General features: G+C 33.6%; 2 protein-coding genes and 1 long non-coding RNA gene across 4 annotated transcripts; all 3 read left to right on the forward strand.

The window, feature by feature from the left end:
• Positions 1–78: 78 nt before the first annotated feature.
• On the forward strand, positions 79–1,428 carry LOC106391619 (probable RNA-binding protein EIF1AD). Its single transcript, XM_048778668.1, has 4 exons — positions 79–304; positions 594–669; positions 855–981; positions 1,068–1,428. The coding sequence occupies exons 1-4, from the start codon at positions 191–193 to the stop codon at positions 1,264–1,266; spliced, it is 516 nt and encodes a 171-aa protein (XP_048634625.1). The 5' UTR covers positions 79–190; the 3' UTR covers positions 1,267–1,428.
• A 10,205-nt stretch (positions 1,429–11,633) lies between these two features.
• LOC111200331 lies at positions 11,634–15,514 on the forward strand. 2 transcript variants are annotated; one of them, XR_002653975.2, is made up of 3 exons: positions 11,706–13,030; positions 13,749–13,876; positions 13,944–15,514. It is a non-coding gene; the product is annotated as an uncharacterized LOC111200331 (long non-coding RNA). The 2 variants fall into 2 exon arrangements; XR_002653974.2 differs by having other exon boundaries at positions 11,634–13,030; positions 13,749–15,514.
• A 1,302-nt stretch (positions 15,515–16,816) lies between these two features.
• Positions 16,817–19,465, forward strand: LOC106431077 (autophagy-related protein 18c). The gene is made up of 5 exons (XM_013871885.3): positions 16,817–16,965; positions 17,379–18,250; positions 18,337–18,586; positions 18,952–19,075; positions 19,195–19,465. The coding sequence occupies exons 2-5, from the start codon at positions 17,492–17,494 to the stop codon at positions 19,286–19,288; spliced, it is 1,227 nt and encodes a 408-aa protein (XP_013727339.2). The 5' UTR covers positions 16,817–16,965; positions 17,379–17,491; the 3' UTR covers positions 19,289–19,465.
• Positions 19,466–19,486: the final 21 nt, after the last annotated feature.

A 19,486-nucleotide genomic window follows, 5' to 3' on the forward strand; every position in this document is an offset into this window, starting at 1 on the left:
CCACTTAACTTGGTCAATGGAATGACGTTTATACCCTCAACATATAAAGAAAATAACTACGTTTGCCCTTTGTGTTTACTTCTCTTTAGGAACTCGTGTGATTTGAGTTAAACGGCACAGCTGCAAAACCCTAATCTCAGTTTCTTTGGTGTTTTTGTGATCTTTTTTTGAGGATTTAGAGTTGAAAGAGATGAACAGAGGAAGAAGGAATCTGAAACAAGCGGCGTCGGAGCAGGACTTCACGCTTGAGGAATGTCAGAGCATCGCTCAGGTCGTCTCTCTCAGAGGTTCCAATCAAATTGAGGTAAGTTTCTGTATGTATCTATTTATTGGTTAAAGTTTGAATTTTTATTTAATGGGTTTGAATCCTAGCTTAGTTCTGTATGTATGTACTGATTAAAGATTGAGTTTTTATTTATGGGTTTTGAATCCTTTAACTGAATCTCAATGTGTTAGGCTTTAGTTTTGTATTGTGTGTATTGATTAATGATTGAATTTTTATTTCCCTTTGATGCTGTAGTTTTAGGACAGCTAGAGTTTCTAATTGATATGTTCTTTAACTGCTGTTTTGTCGTGTTGCTGTCTGTTTGAAGATAATGGATGCAAAAGGAGAGAACTCATTAGCCTTGTTTCCAGCCAAGTTTCGTGAGAGCATGTGGATCAGACGAGGTACTACTCTCTCTCTGACTTGTTTAAACTTAACAAAGGAATATCGAATCATGCTTAGTGTTTTGTCTTAATCTTTGACATGTTTCAGATATGATCTGGATTTTTTGTCTTTATATTTACTGCATGATTTGATGTGGATGGAGGAGTTTGAGATGGTGTTTTAATTATTGTTCACTGATTTGCAGGAAGCTTTGTAGTGATTGATCATACAGGAAAGGAAAAGGCGCAAGAATCTGGTAGCAAAGTTACATCTATTGTCTGTAAAGTTCTCTTCTTTGAGCAAATCCGTCTCCTCCAAAAGTCTCCTGAATGGTAATAAAAGCTTTGTTTCTTTAAACTGTGGTATGAATGACATCTACTTTTGTTTATCAAAGCTCATGTAAGTTTGGTGAATGCAGGCCAGAGATCTTCAGAGATGCTAAGCCAGTTCCAGCTGATGAAAGCTCTCAAATCCCCATCCCACAGGACGATGATATAGATTTGAGTGATGAGAGTGATGATGGGATGCCTCCACTGGAAGCAAACACAAACAGATTGAGGCCGTTTGGGGTGCAGTGTGATGCAGAAACAGATTCTGGATCAGATTCTGACTCATAGAAACATCCGGAACATTCTTTTCTCTTATTTCTTAAGAGAGGGAACACTATAGTTGTGAGATTCAATCTTATTAAATAGTATGTAACCAACTCAGAGCTGCTTAAAAATGCAGACTTTTGAAAATGCAGACTTTTGATTTGCAACGGATTGATTATTGATCTATATGGCTCAGTATTACCCCTTGCTTCCTCGTTCTCTTCTTGCAATTATAAGTCTTCCTAAGGAACCGGAAGAGGAATACAAATATGTGGAGAAAATATATAAAAGCTCAAAAAGAAGAGGGAAAATATATATTCCTCTTCTGGTTCCTTAGCAAGATTGGGGCATTCACTGATGCATATATATACTTTTCTTTCGTAATCTATGCCCTCAGGGCGCATCCAGCAGTAACGTTCAGTTCCTGCAGATCCGACCTGTTTAAAAGGAAAACAAACTTGTTACAGACTGAAACACGTAAACATGCAAAGTCGTAAGAATCTTTGTTTTGCAACCTGTGACACCATATCATGGATTGTATCGGCAGCACTAGAGTCGAAAGTCTTGAGAAAGTAATCAGTTCCCCCATTTGATAATTCCTTCGACATGGCTGAGCTCACCAAGTTGTTGGTACTTGGCATGATATTCGATAGGGATGTCAAAATAAGCTAACTCTGCTCAGCTCAGTTCATGGTGAGTTTAGGTCTTTCATGAGCTAACTCAGCTCAATTCATTTATTATACGAGATTCAATATGTTAACTCAAACCTAGATCATCTAGATCATGAGTTAAATGAGGTAACTCGCGATCAAATATAAAAAATAAAAATTATAAAACTAATTAAATAAACAAAATCTAGCCGTCTGTCGAACCACTTTTTCGGCAGAACTACCCTTGTACCGTAAATATGCCTTCTTCTTTCCAAGCTCTATCAATATAACAAACTCTGATATTTTCCAAGGATAAATAATCAGACTGTTGTAAGTTCCCGCTGGGGATTCTCAAATGGCCGGTTCACTGTTAATTAAGCCTCCGTCCATATCGTACTTTCCACATCAGCCAGCCGAAGAATCTCCAGCGGGTTTCCATCCTTGTTTGAGTAGATTTTATCATTTTTTGGCTTCCAAATATACCATAATATCCAAGGGAAATAATTAAATTCATCCTCCTTCGGCAGTCTCCAAAATAGATAATCCATACTCGTGATATGAGGATTAATATCAATATTCTTTTACTATATATATATTTTACTTTTTGGTTTTAAATTTTAATTTTAGAAGATAAATATGATTAATATAGAAACTATCTTGTTTTACATAAGAAATCTGGAAGTCATCCATATATAAATAATATATATATATATATTATTAAATATAAAAACTACCAAGCTCATGAATTAGCTCATGTTCAATTAAGATCGTTCATCTATCTCGTGACTAATTTAAGCTCGACCATTAAGCTCATTTATTAAGTCAGCCTAAAAAATAGAGATTATGCTCATGAAAAATCGTGATGAGCTGAGCCAGCTTATGAGCTATAACTCATTTTGACACTCCTAATATTCGATGACACTCCAGCTCAACATGGTCATCGCAAAAGATATCTTGAAACTAGACTTTATCGCGTCGCCACCATCATAATAACCTCCAAACAAGTTTTGGTGGTTGCTCCCAGGATACTTCATGTCTCGAATACAGGAATCACCTCTCCAAGTAATGTTGTTTTCGTCTGGCAAGCGCCCAGCTGATACAACAAAGCAAAGTGGATCAGCTTAGATGATAGTTTGAGACTTAAATAGATATGTTTTATGTTAATGATAGATACGGCATATATGTTAAGAGTATCTCTTGAGATTTGATGAAATATATTGTTGTGTTGTTTTATTCCTTTGCACGTATAATGAATTGAATATACAATACAACTCGATGTTTCCTATTCTCAATAGGATCAAATCTCAAGAGATATACTTAACATATATGTCGTATCTATCATTAACATATATTGAATCTAATAAGACTAATAATTAATAAATAAGCTAGATTGTTTGTTTTGACTTACATCTCCGGCTATTGAAGAACTTCAGTCCAGTGTGAAGCGCAATATTGTAAGCTTCACGCGCTTGTTGTTGGTAGTAGTGGCGATGTGTGAGAGCTCTGATCGTCATCGAAAACGCTATAACCACCCCAATGCCAATGAAGGCTAGCGTCCAAGCACAAGTCTGTTTCCTTACAGTTTTCTTCTTGGGCTTCGGAGAGTGCTGCAATAGCCATCTGCTATGCATCTCTTCTGACGGCTTTGGAAAAGTCGTCCAGTCCACCTCTTGTATTTCCACCTCTCTTCTCATCTTTTCTCCAGACCTAGCAGACACATGGAAAGAAAGAGATCAGACGATTGAAACATTTAAAATTATGATCAAGAGTTTTCTTGCGAGCTACAAACTAAAAAACATTATTCCGTTTTAGACCTTTAGTGAAAGCTTAGCTGAAGAATTTGAATACTAAAAATTCATAAGTCGACAAAGGCAAGTGACAATGAATGAACGTCAAAGAAATTATGAATCTTATTATATTTTGCTCATTTTTTCCTTCTTTTTTCCAATTTTTTTTTAAAAAAAAATTTACGAATCTTATTATATTTTGCTCATTTTTTCCTTCTTTTTTCCATTTTTAAAAAAATAATAATAATAAATCAGGAAAATAAATTTCATGCAAAGAAAATGAGATAACAATTATTGTAACAAAACCAGGATTGTAAAACTCATTAAACACAATCAAAGAGAAAATAAAAAAAAATTGATTCAAAGATAATAATTGTAAACCCACTCAATGATAATCAAATGAATAACTATAAAATTAAAAAAATAATTAAGACTCATTACTTTTTAGAAGTATTTAATATAATTTTAAAAAAGAAGTAGTGATATTAAGGGAGTTTGGTATAAAATCTAGCTAAAATATAATAATATGGATCTTATAATTTTAAGTGAGTGGAAAATGTTGAGAAGAAATTTTTTTTTTGAAGAATTTTAATAATTAAATGTAGTATCCCCAATTTACCAAAGTCATAAAGTCATGTAAATTCGTTAATATTCAAATTTTCTTAGATTTAAATTGAATACACATCTTATAAAATAGAAACTGAGGGAATAATAATTACTGTCAAAGTCTTGTTCTGAAATAATCAAAACAGGCAAACAATTTATTATATGGTAAATAATAAATTTCATGAAAATAAAATGAGATAACAATTATTGTAACAAAACCAGGATTGTAAAACTCATTAAACACAATCAAATAGAAAATAACAAATATAATTGATTCACAGATAATAATTGTAAACCCACTCAATGAGAATCACATGAATAACTATAAAATTAAAAACAATAATTAAGACTCATTACTTTAAGAAGTATTTAATATATTTTTTTGAAAACAAGTAGTGATATTAAGGGAGTTTGGTATAAATTCTAGCTAAAATATAATAATATGGATCTTATAATTTTAAGTGAGTGGAAAATGTTGAGAAGAAAAAAAAAAATTTGCAAAGAATTTTAATAATAAAATGTAGTAGTCGTCCCTAATTCACCAAAGACATAAAGTCATGTAAGTTCGTTAATATTCAAATTTTCTTAGATCCTAATTTTTTTAAAACAATTAGTGATATTAAGGGAGTTTGGTATAAGTTGTAGCTAAGAAATAATAATATGGATCTTATTGTTTTAAGTGAGTGAAAAATGTTGATAAGAAGAAAAAAGAATTTGCAAAAAAAATAAAATAATAAAATGTAGTAGTTTTCCCTAATTCACCAAAGTTATAAAGTCATGTAAATTCATTAATATTCAAATTTTCTTAGATCCTAAATTGAATACACCTCTTATAAAATAGAAACTGAAGGAATAATAATTACAGTCAAAGTCTTGAAATAGTCAAAATAGGCAAACAATTTATATGGTAAATAATAATTCCGTTGAACAAATTTATGCGCAAAGTTTTTCACATGGAAAACTCAGATAATATGCTTTATAAAAGATACATAAGTTTGTATACATAGCACTTGCCTATTTTATAATTCATACATAATCACTTGATGAGGATGTTTAGTGAAAATAAGATGCTATAAAATATAATACAGTTAAGTTTATCAGTACTCTGATACAAGTCAAAAAGAGAAAGACATTGGTGATGATATACATCAAAGACATAATGCAGTATAGCCTGAGAAATTTATTTTTGGAAGTGAGCAACAACAATAAACTGGATTTTAGAAGATTAAATGTGTTGTTCTTATTATATCCACTGATGACGTATCGAAGATGTGAATAAACTCTTTCATTTCTCTTAACTCATCCCGCTTGTCAATTCCAAGTTCTGCTAGTTGTTCGGCCAACTCCTTTTGTTGTTCGCACACATCCACTTCATCTTGAACACACTGAACTTCTGGAAACTTGCTATCAACGACATGTTTTACCAGTTGAAAGTGAAAGCTCTTTTCCTTCCTGCTGAATTCTAAATATTTTATAAAGTAATGTATTAAAGGCTTACATCAATCTAAAATGATGTATAAATGATAATAAAGATTTTTAAAAATTTAATGAATTTTAGTGATAAAACTCTTCAACTATTTTTGAATAGTAAAAAACTCTTCAACTAAATTTTCAACATTATAAACTCTCAACTTATAAATCATTAATGTATGTCACCCTCCGTCACGGTTTTTTAGACGGAGAGTAATATATGTTAAACAGAATTAAAGTTGAGAGTTTATTTCACGTGATTTTTAATTGAGATTTTTTTGGAAGGTTTAATTACTAATAACCCATGTTAAATAAAGCTATACCTAAGATTGTTTGAGATAACACTACGAGAATGCATCTACGTTGCCAACAACCAAAAAAAAATATATATATATATATATATATATGTATATATATATATATACTAACTTGATCTCTTGAAACCATTTATTTTGCATAACGATAATATATAGATTTCTCTAAGGTGTCCAAGGTACTGGTGGCGGAGGTGCTTCCGGGAATAAGGGAGGCACAGCAGAGAAAATACGGTTCTTGTCAAACATGTGTTTTTCTCCTAATAAGGCAACTAGAGCAGCAACGAGTCCCGCATTGCCCGTTAGTGTCGGCTCTGTATAGTTTGAGTTGGTACAAACATCATGAAACCCATCATGTCCGTCTGGTCCAGCGACCATTGCTCCTTTGCAGCTCTCTTTAGGGTTCTTTGGTATTGAAGCGCCTCTGTGGTATACATGTTTTGGGTAACGCTCCCCAAATCCCAAAACATAGCTAATGTTTTGAGGATTTTTTCCAAAGATGTAATCAATCTCCATGAAACAAAACAAAAGACTTGGTTCATAGAAAGATCATTTACTCTGTTTTTGTTAGGTGAAGGGATGATTACTTGTGATCTCGAGAAGTCGCATAGTACATAAGTAAAATAGACAATTAATAAATAAACTAGCTACTTTGCATTTCTTCAGAAGGCTTTGGAAAAGCCGCCCAATCCATCTCTTGCATTTCCAGCTCCCTTCTATATAATCTCTAATGTTGATATCCAAAAAAAAAACAGAAGAGTGATGCATATTATTGGCAATAAATTATTTGCTATGTAGTAACCACTAATCTCAATACAATGTTGCTAGTCCTTAAACTGAATATTAGGAACCATCGCTATCTTTTCTCTGTATATGCATATTAATTTAGTACAACTAATTGAAAATATCAATTTATAAATATAACAAAATCATTATTCCGTTTTAGTGAAAGCTTAGCCAAAGAATTTGAATACTAAAAATTCATAAGTCGACAAAGGCAAGTGACAATAAATGAGCGTCAAAGAGATTATGAATCTTATTATATTTTGCTCATTTTTTCCTTCTTTTTTCCAATTTTTTTTTTAAAAAAAATTAAATCAGGAAAATAAATTTCATGCAAAGAAAATGAGATAACAATTATTGTAACAAAACCAGGATTGTAAAACTTATTAAACACAATCAAAGAGAAAATAAAAAATATAATTGATTCAAAGATAATAATTGTAAACCCACTCAATGATAATCAAATAAATAACTATAAAATTAAAAAAATAATTAAGACTCATTACTTTTTAGAAGTATTTAATATAATTTTAAAAAAGAAGTAGTGATATTAAGGGAGTTTGGTATAAAATCTAGCTAAAATATAATAATATGGATCTTATAATTTTAAGTGAGTGGAAAATGTTGAGAAGAAAAAAAAATTTTGAAGAATTTTAATAATTAAATGTAGTACCCCCAATTTACCAAAGTCATAAAGTCATGTAAATTCGTTAATATTCAAATTTTCTTAGATTTAAATTGAATACACATCTTATAAAACAGAAACTGAGGGAATAATAATTACTGTCAAAGTCTTGTTCTGAAATAATCAAAACAGGCAAACAATTTATTATATGGTAAATAATAATTTCGTTGAACAAATTTATGTTCAAAGTTTTTCAGATGGAAAAATCTGATAATATGCTTTATAAAAGATACAGAAGTTTGTATGTATATATAGCACTACATGACCATACAATTATCAGTTCATAATAAGCAGCAACATATAATATACTAGCTAAGAAATTTTATAGTCAGTTCATACTCATCGTAAGCATTTCCCAAAAAATTGCATCTCTTTTACACAAGAATTTATTCTAATGTCGAAATTGAATATTTTACTTTTCTGTACGTTTTGTTTTCTTTGCAAGAAGATATCAAGATAACAAGTTGGTGAAACCCATAAAAATATATATAACTAATGGCAACCAAGAAATTTGCATCTCTTTTGCTACCTTTGTTGATGGTCATGCTTACTCTCACATTTATCTCTACGGTTTCAGGTATTATCTTTTAAACCCTTTAACAAAATAAAATATTTATCTTAAAATCCAAAAAAAATATTTTAAATAAGAATCAATAGATGCAAGATGTTTTGTCTTTATTTGCATTTTATATTTTTATTTTATTGCAAGTTATTAGTATATTGTATTGTTTTCTTATTTTAAAATATTATTAACTTTTTTGATCAAAAATATATGTTATTAACTTTTATGAGCTAAACAGGTGAGAAAGACTGTGAACCACATGATTATGGCAGTTGTCCTAAGGACAAGGATTGCACTGCCCATTGTGAATCTCTCGGATTCAAATTGGGGGGAGTTTGTGTACCAAGGGAAAGGAAAAGTCCTTTCTGTTGCTGCAGGACAAATTTTATAAGTCGTCATGTGTCCACTAATTAATCTTAAATTTAATTCAATATGAAATTATGTACTCTCTCTCAAAACTAGGAATAAAAAAATAATATTCAAACTTGATATATTCTGCATTATTCTGGTTTGATGATGTATTCTGAATTTTATAAGTCGTCATGTGTTGTTCTTATTATATCCACTGATGAGATATTGAAGATGTGATGAAACGTTTACCAGGGAAGATGGAAAAAAAAAACGAATTAAGAGTTCTCTTTCTCGAGCTTCTCAATCTCTTCACGGTGCTTTTTTTCAGCTTCTTCAAGTTCTCTTTCAGCGTCTTCTTCCTCTTCAATACTGTCACGATTATCAAACTCCTTAGTTGCTACCATGGCTTTCACAACAGGGGCTCCTAAAACCACCATCGACTTTGTACCCTTCTTCATCGCCAATCTGAAATAACAGTTGGTCAAGACTGAAGACCAAACACCACAGCCAAAAGCTTCATGTCATACTAAGGAAACAAAACCGGAAGATTGATTAATGAGAGACTCACCACTCACACACATGGGCGGATGTAGGAAGTTATTCGGTTGGAAGTACAAACATTATGTCAATTTTTTAGTTGGGGGAATTTCACAAACTTTATACTATTTACTGAAGAAAATTTTAAAATCACAAACTTTATACTATTTACTGAAGAAAAATTTGTATCCTATAAACTAGGCTTGGACACATTTATAACCGAGAACCGAAGAGGTATCCAAAATTTTAAATTACATATTATATACCTAAAAATATCAATTATATTTAGTTTCTAAATAATCAAAAATCCTAAAAATACTATTTATAAACCGAACTATTCGAAAACTTGAATTACCCGATTTTTTTAAACCCAAATATTTAAAATTATCAGATTTTTTTCTAAACAACCTGAGTTACCCTTTGTTTAACTTGAAAACGTCGAATTATTCGAATTTTAATTATATTATCCAAAATTATTCGAAAAACCATAATCAAATTGGGCCCGAATTTTTCTGGATATTAGTCGGTTCCCAATTTTACTATCCGAACCAAACCAAAAACTAAAATAACCAAACCAAAATTTGTAAATAACCACAATGTTCCTAAATCTCTATAACCGAAAAAACCCGTAAACCGAACGGCCATGCCTAAACAATAAATAGCATTACTACTACTAGCAGAACCTTCAAACAGCTCAAGTCCAGGTGAAACCAAACCAATATCATTGCATATAACAGTAGTTCCAAACCCAACCACTATCAATCAATAACCTTAATTTGAAAACTACATCACCTCAATTCACTGTCTTCAGGACAACTTAATGGCACTAGGAATATATTGCACAGTCCTAAGAAATCGAGCAAACAATGAAAGCACATAAGCAGCAAAACTTACAGAAAAAGCTTACGAATGTGCTTGGCATGCCCTTTGAGAGACCAACAAATGTGCTTGCAGTTCCAAACATAATCGTCCAAAGCAAGATACATACAAAAACACCACCAGCTCCAAACAAAACAAGATTATTCTTTATTCCAAAACACATCAACGTGCAATCTTATAGCCTCACGGTACCTAGCAAAAGTTGAACTAACAGAGAACCGTAGCTCACCTGTAGAATATCTCGAAGAGAGAAGGATCTTCAAACTCAGCAAACTCAAGAACACCAAGAGATTGTATTGAGATTTGAGAAAAGTTTACAATGGTTTCGTTTGAATGAAAAAAGATTACAATGTCTTTGTTGTATACTCTATTTCTTGTAACGACTTTAATGATCAACCAATGAACTTCTACCAGCTGTCATTCTTTCAAATTTACCGTTTCCGGATAGAACTGTCAAATGGGCCGTCCAGAGCCCATTTGCGCTTGACCAAATAGACTATTTCAGTTATGGACAGTATTGGGTGGTCCATATTGGACAACGGTCCAAAAAATGACCAAGACCAATAAAGACCATGTCCAAATGGTCAAGCCCATGGACACCCAATAATTTAAAATTACTCTTTCACTCAAAAATCATGTTTTCCCAACAAAAACGAGAAATCACGTTTTCACGGCAAACCCGAAAAATCATGTTTTCCCGCCAAAACCGAGAAATTATGTTTTCCCGCCAAAATCAGAAAATCATGTTTTCCCGCCAAAACCAAAAAATCATGTTGCCAAAACCGAGATATCATGCTTCCCCGCCAAAACAGAAAAATCGCGTTTTCCCGCCAAAACCGAGAAATCATGTTTTTCTGCCAAAACCGAGAAATCATATTTTTCCACCGAAACCGAGCAATCATGTTTTCCCGTCAAAAACGAAAAATCACGTTTCCCCCCCCCAAACCGGAAAATCACGTTTTCCTACCAAAACCGAGATATCATGCTTCCCCGCCAAAACCGAAAAATCACGTTTGCTCGCCAAAACCGAGAAATCACGTTTGCTCGCCAAAACTGAGAAATCGCGTTTTCCTGCCAAAACTAGGAAATCACTTTTTTCGCCAAACCGAGAAATTACGTTTTTCCGTCAAAACCAAAAAATCACGTTTTCCCGCCAAAACCGAAAAATCATATTTTTCCACCGAAACCGAGCAATCACGTTTTCCTGCCAAAATCGTAAAATTGTGTTTTTCCGCCAAAAACGTAAAGTTACATTTTCCGCTAAAACCGTAAAATTATAGTTTTCCGCAAAAAACGTAAAATAATATATTTCCGCCATAACTATAAAATTATGTTTTTTTACAATTTCGATTTTTTGTTAAAATGGTGTTTTCTCGATAAATAGTAAAACTATATATTTTTTTTTCAAATCATGAAAATATGTTTTTTAAAAGCCCATGGACACCCATCGTCCATTTGGTATTTGCCCAATTAGACCATAGACCAATTGGACCATTTCCTATTTGGTCGTGTCCATAGCCCACCCAAACTCAATTGGACTGGTCTAGCCCATGGGCGGACCGCCCATTTGACACCTCTATTTCCGGAGCTTGCTTCTGACGTTAGTGATCGAATCCAAGAAAGGTGGGCCGGGTCGTCCGGATAATCCGTGTTGAGTTTAATTGACCCGGTTCGGTTTGGGACGGTGGATTCTATTTTTACATTCCGGTTTGGTTCGGGTGGATGATTTTTTACTTACCGAGTCAGCTCGGTTGGATACCGGGTCGGGTGAATGCCCTTTTTACTTATCGGGTCTTCTCGAACGAAGAGACAAGCGCTACACAAAGGGCCCACAAAGTTTCAAAAGAGTTCAAAGCTTCATGCCCACTACTATTCTGGTCGGTCCGCAGATGACAGGTTGGCAGGGGTAAAATAGGTATTACGATCTCTTCTTGTGGTTGTTTTCCTTTTTTCACCGAATGAGAGTGGTGGGTACTGCTCCGAGATGGACTATGTGATCTTTTATATCTAAACTGGGACAGTGTTGTATGAATAGCACACCCACTTATATCTTTTTGGTTGAATGGGGTAACGAGACTTCTATTAATATTTTACTTTTTTACCTATGTATATATATGTGACTATCAATTCTCAACATACAATATCCAACTTTTTTAATTTTCTTTTTCAGATGAATCTTTTACATAATACTGAATTGATTGAATACATTTTTAAATATGTGATTGTTGATATATGTGTGAGTATCATCATACAATCGACAAAATGTGTGATTATCTTTGTTATGGCCTAACTTGTGAGTAGCTTAGTAACTAGTATTCACTAAAAGAGTATATATATGATCAAATATGCAAGAAGTAAATTAAATGACCACATACTGAATGGTTTACGAACTTCTTAGTAATTAACACTTGGGATGTTTTATGTTTATAGCGCTTTCACTTTGAGGAATTTGTGTTCAGGAGCTTGCGAGATTCTTGAATGCATAAAGATAACGATAATGTTATTTTCTTGGACTAACTAATCATCCTCTATGTACAATCAAATTTCTAGGACTATTTAATCTCTGGTCCACTCGTTACTCTAAGCTTAAATAAGGTAAAATAAATAAATAAACAAAAAGACTAAACTATCTAAAAACATTATCTAAATTCTCAAGCTCTTACATCGCTCATTAAATGTGATCCAGAAAAAACTAAAGAACCTTAAAAAGTTGGCTAATGAATATCAAAATTCAATATCTACAGCCAAAAACCTGAAAAACAACACAATTTTTTTTACATAAGCTAGTCACCATGACACCATCTCTCTCTCTCTCTATATATATATGCATATATACATGTATGTAAGATATGGTGAGATATGAAGAAACAGTTAGCTTTCCCTGACTCCCATGAAGACAATGACCCAACATCACCACCATCATCATCATTCATCATATATCATCATCATCACCATCTCTTTTTGTTTGTCCCTTCTTTGAACCACCACTTGCTAATACCTACTGGCTACATACAGCTACTTCTCCCTTTTCTATAAATTACTGTTTTTTCACTTATACTCTCAGCACTACTAGGTTTGGGAAGGTTCAAAAGAAGACCTAGCTAGGGTTTTCAGAAACTCACAAAAATCTAAGCTGGTGAAATCTCAATTAAGATCCATTAACTGTAAGAGCTCTCTTTTTCATTACTTTTATCATTAGTTTTGTTCTTGAGATCTAGTCTCTCTCTTTTTTTTTTCATTCCCGATTTAGGTTTTTCTTTACCTAGCTAGCTCGTCTTATGATGATCTTCTATTACCATATGTATGACTTACTTTAGATCTAATATCTATTTCTTCTGCCCACAAAAAAAAAAAAATTAGGCTCTTTCATATCTGGTTTTAGGGTTTCTTTCCCTTTTCTAGATCATGACTAAAGAGTATTTTTTAGGCATATGTTATGTAATTATGCATGATTGATAGAGAGACTTTCTTCTAATTTCTGTAGAGTTTTTCTTGTTTACCCCTAATTGAAGAAAGTATATTCTCTCTGATTTGGAATCAAATCTCTTGCACAAACACTCCATAAACTGAGGATCTCTTGAGAAGATTGAATATCTCTTGGTCCAAAGCTTGTAGTGGTTAGACAAAATTATGTTTGTTTAATTAGTCTTTCAATACATATTTTATTTTATCTTCTCATGATCTGCAATGACTATGGTGGAATCTTTTCACACTTGGACCTGTTTCCTTATGTATATATTTACTCAAGTAGTTATTATTAATGTTAAAATTAATGTGGGCACTGTTCATATGCACAGGGCTTACATCACTCACAAACAATTCCATATTTTTAAAAGAAAAAACATTAATGATGTTTGTATGATTTCAATGTTTGATGAACAGTTCAGCCTTTGTCTCTCTCTCTCTCCTGGTAGCTTCTTCTTGACAAGACCCATCAGTGGTCTTGCTTGTACAGTAAAGCTTGCTTCGTTCTGCGAAGTTTCAAACATATCACTCAGCATCCGAACCTTGTAAGTTAATTCATACATACATGTATATACTTACATTATTTAACATTCTACTTCACTGCTTATACAGTTATAAATACATGCAAATACCATTTCAAACTAAAGTACATAGGAAGCTGTCTTAGTTTGGTTACATTTGTCTTGTTGTCGATGGCCCATTATGACCAGTAAGTGCATGTGCTTGAAACTATATTCCATGCCTGTGTTTTCTTCTGTAGAATCAACTGAACCCAAACCTGCTTTTTATAAGTGTGTGGCCCTTTAGTGTTTCAATCATGTATCTATGAAGCGAGACTGAAATAGATAGATATAGAAGGAGATTCTTTCAGTCCAGTCATGGATAGAACAAGAAGAGGGTAGAAACATCTGCCGACTCATCCATCCAAACACTTCTGGTAAAAGAAAAGAGATTTTATACCACAGTGGCTGTGTGAATGATGCGGGAGATGTTTTCATCTCTCTTTATCTGTGTTTGGACTGAAGGGAGCTCCTTCTTAATTTACATCTTTCAATTTTTCTCATGATCTTTTAATTTATCAAAACAGATTTGTATTTTAGGACGTTGATCACAAGTTCAATAATGACAATGAATTGGATAGAGATTCACATTCTTTTACCTCTCTCTAATGAATTTAAGTAAGCAATATATATATATATAACCAGGTGATTTAGTATTTGATGTCAAACAATCTAGCAACTATTCCCTAGCTAGTGTTGTATTTAAAGGTATAGTCAAATTTACAAGTAGCCAATTTCTCCCATGGATAGCTATACACAGTGTAAGGTGTATAGATAAACTCGTGTACTTCTTGTTTTGGGAATTGAAATGACGACATAATATGGGGAGAGAGATTGTGTTCTTGCCTTATTCGTATTTTGTAAAATAAGTAATTTTGTACTTGTAATTTTATGTTCCCAATGACTGGAGATGCAGCATGAATGGTTCAGAACTTAACATCGTTGCTGTTTGCATTCAGACGACAATATATAAATTTTATATTTGAAATGACTACTCCTCTGGTTTTAAAAGTTGGATTTCAACTTTTTTATTTTATATATTTCAGAATTCTGTATATTTTCCATTTGGTTCGTATATCTCTTGAAGCATCATGATTCATGATGAGTATCTAGCCGGTAACAGAATAAAATTTGATACTGTTTGGATGTATATAATGTCATTAAAAAGCTCGCATTATAAAATAAAATATAGACCTCGTGCACGATCTCGAGTTGGTATTTAATATTGTCTTCAAAGGTAATTGTGTTGCAGTGTCTGCAATAATACAGATATGGAAACGCAGCAAGTGGTTATAAATGGAAAATTCAGCTCATCTGATCTCCAACTAACCAATAGTTTTAAGAGAAAAAGGCATCATCATAGCATCATTTGGTCGAAGGAATGGAATAAATAACAATATATGGATTAGGGTTTAGGAATTACTTTAGTTCAGGCCGGTTACGGACAAAATGTTTCATCTTTTTACGTGTAGCCAACAAACATGTTTCAATTTCCCGAAACCCATCACGTTTTAAGCTTCATGTATTTCGAGAGTTCTTGTACATGTTATATACTGGGAGAATTCTAATTCCAAACTCATTTATGAAATAATTAATATTACCAAATAGTAATATTTATCTACCTTGATGTTTCTCTTGAACTTTATGTATATAGCTAGCTATTTTTTCCGATAAACAAATCCACATTAACTAATTAACCTATACGTTTCATTTTAAATAACTTCTAGTGAGATATGTAGAAGAGTTTTGAAAATGCAAAGTTTAAGACTTAAGAGTTTCTAGATATTAAAATTTAGTTTTTCCTTTTTAGAGATATGTAGACTATAATGTTTTTTTTTTGCCAAATATTTGAATTTCCATTAGAAAGGGAAGCGTTTGTAAGAATATACAAAGTTTAAAACAGATTATGCCAAAAAAAGGAAAAACAAGGTAAAGCATAACATTACGGAATTTAGAAAAATTATTCATTCCTTAGCCAGTGTTGCATTAGACTGCAATTCTGCCTTTGATGTTGCTCATATGTAATAGACAGTTCTGGAAAGGATCGACCATAAAAAAAACAATATCATGAAATACAAGAAGAACTGTACAAGTCGACGTTTGTCAACAAGTTGCGTTTGTTAATATATACTCCATAGAGAATTGTTACTATAAGATTAGTTTTAAGTTTAACTGAAAGTCGATCTCAAACAGAACCAAGTGTTGGTCCATGTCCCCCTCTCTCGGAAACTGGGGTTTTTAGCTTTCTTTTACTATTGGTGCGCATTGAACAAAGTGAGTGTGTATTGGGGTTCACACCTCCTCCGCCAATCACTTTTTTCCAAATATGGATTGGTTTGACTCGAAAGTGCTTTTCCATTTTTGGTATAAAGAGCCATTTTCTTTAACGAAATGCAAATCTATTGTTCAAAAAGTTTAGTGTAGAATAGATAAATGAATCTGGTGATACATGAGTATAATGAAAACTTTATTTTTATGTGACCAATAAAATGAAATGTTGTGGACATAAAGATTTATATTGTTATACACTACTGATTGCCAAGACTGAATAAATATATAACATACTTGTGTCCGTAAACTGATTCTTTACGCAACAAATTGATGATAGAACATGCAAGACCCAATAAATAAACTACAAAATTGTATTCAGGTCCGGTTTATATTTCTATAAAAAAATATTGTTTATTTTTTTTACATTTTCGTATAGCTATGAGATTATCCAAGTGTGTATCTAATCTATTCTACTCGGTCTAGGTCTAGGTTTCGCCTTACTCCCAGACGGCACGACGAGTCGTCCCACCAAATATAAACGGCACGCTGTGTTTTATTGAATTAAAGAAACGGCATACACGTGAAATCCAGCTTATGGCAGTTAAAGAGCCAATAGCTGGCGGCCCACTAAGGCCTAAAATTAGCCCATTTTAGTTTCTTCATCCCAAAAAAAAAAAAAAAAAACAAACCGGAGAATTACACAGGAAGGATCAGCAAGCTCTGGAGCGTCGTTGTTCATCATTGAAGCTTTGAAGATTCAAATTCTTTTTTTTTGTTCATCGTAGATCTCGCGTTCTGAATTGGTAACGATCCTTATAATCTCCTTTGCTGCTAATGTTTGAATCGTATACGAGTTTATTTGTTTTTTTCTCGATTTTTCTGTGTATTGTTTGCGAATTTTCCCGTCTGTAGTAAATGTATTGAGAATGAATCTTGAATTAGATTGTTTATGTGTTTAATGGGGTTTGATCATTCATGGCTGATCATGAAGCTTGTGTTGCTGCATTGTCTTTGCTGAGTTTGCTCTGGTTTTGGTTTGGATCTTTTAATGGTTTTGGCATGGTTTAAACTTTGAAATTTACAATCTTTTTTCAGGTTTTGTGAGATTAAGATCAGTCTAAGCTTTTTCTTTTGTTGCTTCAATGTCTTTGCTCTGGTTTTGGATCTTTCTATGTTTTGGCATGGCTTAAACTTTGAAAGTTACTATCTTTTTCAGGTTTTGGTGGGATTGAGATCACTCTAATCTTATTTCCGCTGAGCGTTTCTTGATATCTCAAGACTCGGTTCTGAGATGAAAGTGGTGTAGCATTTTTCAACGGCTCCAAGAAAATGAGTTCAACTGCTTCAAGTCCCCAAAGAGTCCTGCAACCAGGTGGTTATAATGGTAATGACTCTCGAAGTAGCAGCACTTCTAGTTCCTTTCTGCGTCCAGAGTTAGAATCAACTGAAACCGAAGAAGCAGAGCTAGTTTCTGTGTCTTGGAACCAGGACTCCAGTTGTTTCGCTGCTGGAACAAGTCATGGTTTCCGCATATACAACTGTGAGCCTTTCAAAGAAACTTTCAGACGCGACCTGAAGAACGGTGGTTTCAAAATCGTTGAGATGCTTTTCCGGAGCAACATCTTGGCCCTTGTTGGCGGTGGACCTAACTCTCAGTACCCTTCGACCAAAGTACTGATCTGGGATGATCACCAGAGCCGCTGCATCAGTGAATTTTCTTTTAGGTCTGAGATTCGTGCGGTGAAGTTAAGTAGGGATTGGATTGTTGTTGTTCTTGAGCATAAGATATATGTCTACAGTTTCGTGGACCTGAGACTTCTTCTTCAGATTGAAACGTATGCAAATCCGAGAGGATTGTGCTGCCTTTCTCATGACTCGGATACATCTGTGCTGGCTTGCCCTGGTTTACTTCGAGGAGAGATTCGAGTTGAACATTTTGGGCTTAACATGGTGCAAACCATAAATGCACATGACGCCAGTATTGCGTGCATGACCTTGACGCTTGATGGTCTGTTGCTGGCAACTGCTAGTACAAAGGGGACACTGATTAGAATCTTCAACACAATGGACGGAACTCGTTTGCAAGAGGTAAGAGTAAACTAAAAAATATTGATCTCTCCTCTCTGAATGCTTTGCCTTGCTAATGTACTAATGCGTGCTATGTTTCTTTACAGGTAAGAAGAGGAGTGGACAGAGCAGATATTTATAGCATTGCACTTTCACCAAACGTGCAGTGGCTGGCAGTATCAAGCGACAAGGGGACTGTTCATATTTTCTCTCTTAGAGTTAGGGTAGTTGGGGAGGATTCTCAATCCAGTGAAAATGCAGCTCTCCTGACACAAGGAACTTATTCTAATTCTCTGCAAGGCCTTGTTTCTCCACCCACTGGTACCAATCCTGGTTCCTCTCTGTCATTTATGAGAGGTAAGAAAAAATCTAATGTCCCATGAACTGCTTCTTAGAGTTGCTTATGGAACAAAAAGAAGGTCACAAATTATTATTTTCTCGTGAAATATTGTCAATGAAAAGATTATTTGATTTTCTAAAAGTGAAAATAACTGGGTGGGAACATTTGACTATGTAGTAGCTCTAAGTCCAAAACATCTATGCCTTTAGGCTTTAGTAGTAGCATGTTATTCAGATTATTCATTATCGTCAATGTTTTTATATTGCCTATTTATTGTGGCTTCCCTGAATTTAGAAATGGGAAGACTGGTGTGTGGAGTACTTTGTGAAACCTTGGCAATTCGTTTCTCCTCTCTTACTTAACATGTAGACTCATATTACAGGTGTTCTACCAAAGTATTTCAGCTCGGAGTGGTCATTTGCACAGTTCCATGTATCAGAAGTCACACAATTCTTCGCTGCATTTGGCAGTCACAACACAGTTGCTATCACCGGCATGGATGGAAGGTATAATAAACCCTTTCTGATTTCTCTTAAAATATTCACTTTGCTGGCCCGATCACACTACCAATAATCACCCACAGATCTTTGCTCAGTACTCACTCTTGTTTTATTGGGGCTCACAGTTTCTACAGATGCAGCTTTGATCCTGTGAATGGGGGAGAGATGGTGCAGCTTGAACATATCCACTTTCTAAAGACTGATAACCGCCCAAGATAGTCAAATTCATTTAAACCTTTGTACATAACCATGTCTATGTAAATAGATTTGGTTGAGACTGCATAAGATTTGATTCATTGAATATCTGCTACTTCGAGTGAAGGACCTGCATTATATTGATTGGGACTATGTAAATAGCTACATATCAAGATTTATACATAGCTACAATGTTTTAGAAATCTCAGAGTGCAAAATCAG

Source organism: Brassica napus, chromosome A4, assembly GCF_020379485.1.
Source record: "Brassica napus cultivar Da-Ae chromosome A4, Da-Ae, whole genome shotgun sequence".
In the NCBI taxonomy this organism is placed as follows: domain Eukaryota; kingdom Viridiplantae; phylum Streptophyta; class Magnoliopsida; order Brassicales; family Brassicaceae; genus Brassica; species Brassica napus.

Coding starts and splice junctions, on each gene's coding strand:
- LOC106391619 (XM_048778668.1), top strand. CDS start 191: ATGAACAGAGGAAGAAGGAATCTGAAACAAGCGGCGTCGGAGCAGGAC. Junction 305..593: donor GAGGTTCCAATCAAATTGAG/GTAAGTTTCTGT, acceptor GTCTGTTTGAAG/ATAATGGATGCAAAAGGAGA. Junction 670..854: donor GAGCATGTGGATCAGACGAG/GTACTACTCTCT, acceptor ACTGATTTGCAG/GAAGCTTTGTAGTGATTGAT.
- LOC106431077 (XM_013871885.3), top strand. CDS start 17,492: ATGAGTTCAACTGCTTCAAGTCCCCAAAGAGTCCTGCAACCAGGTGGT. Junction 18,251..18,336: donor ACGGAACTCGTTTGCAAGAG/GTAAGAGTAAAC, acceptor GTTTCTTTACAG/GTAAGAAGAGGAGTGGACAG. Junction 18,587..18,951: donor CTCTCTGTCATTTATGAGAG/GTAAGAAAAAAT, acceptor CTCATATTACAG/GTGTTCTACCAAAGTATTTC.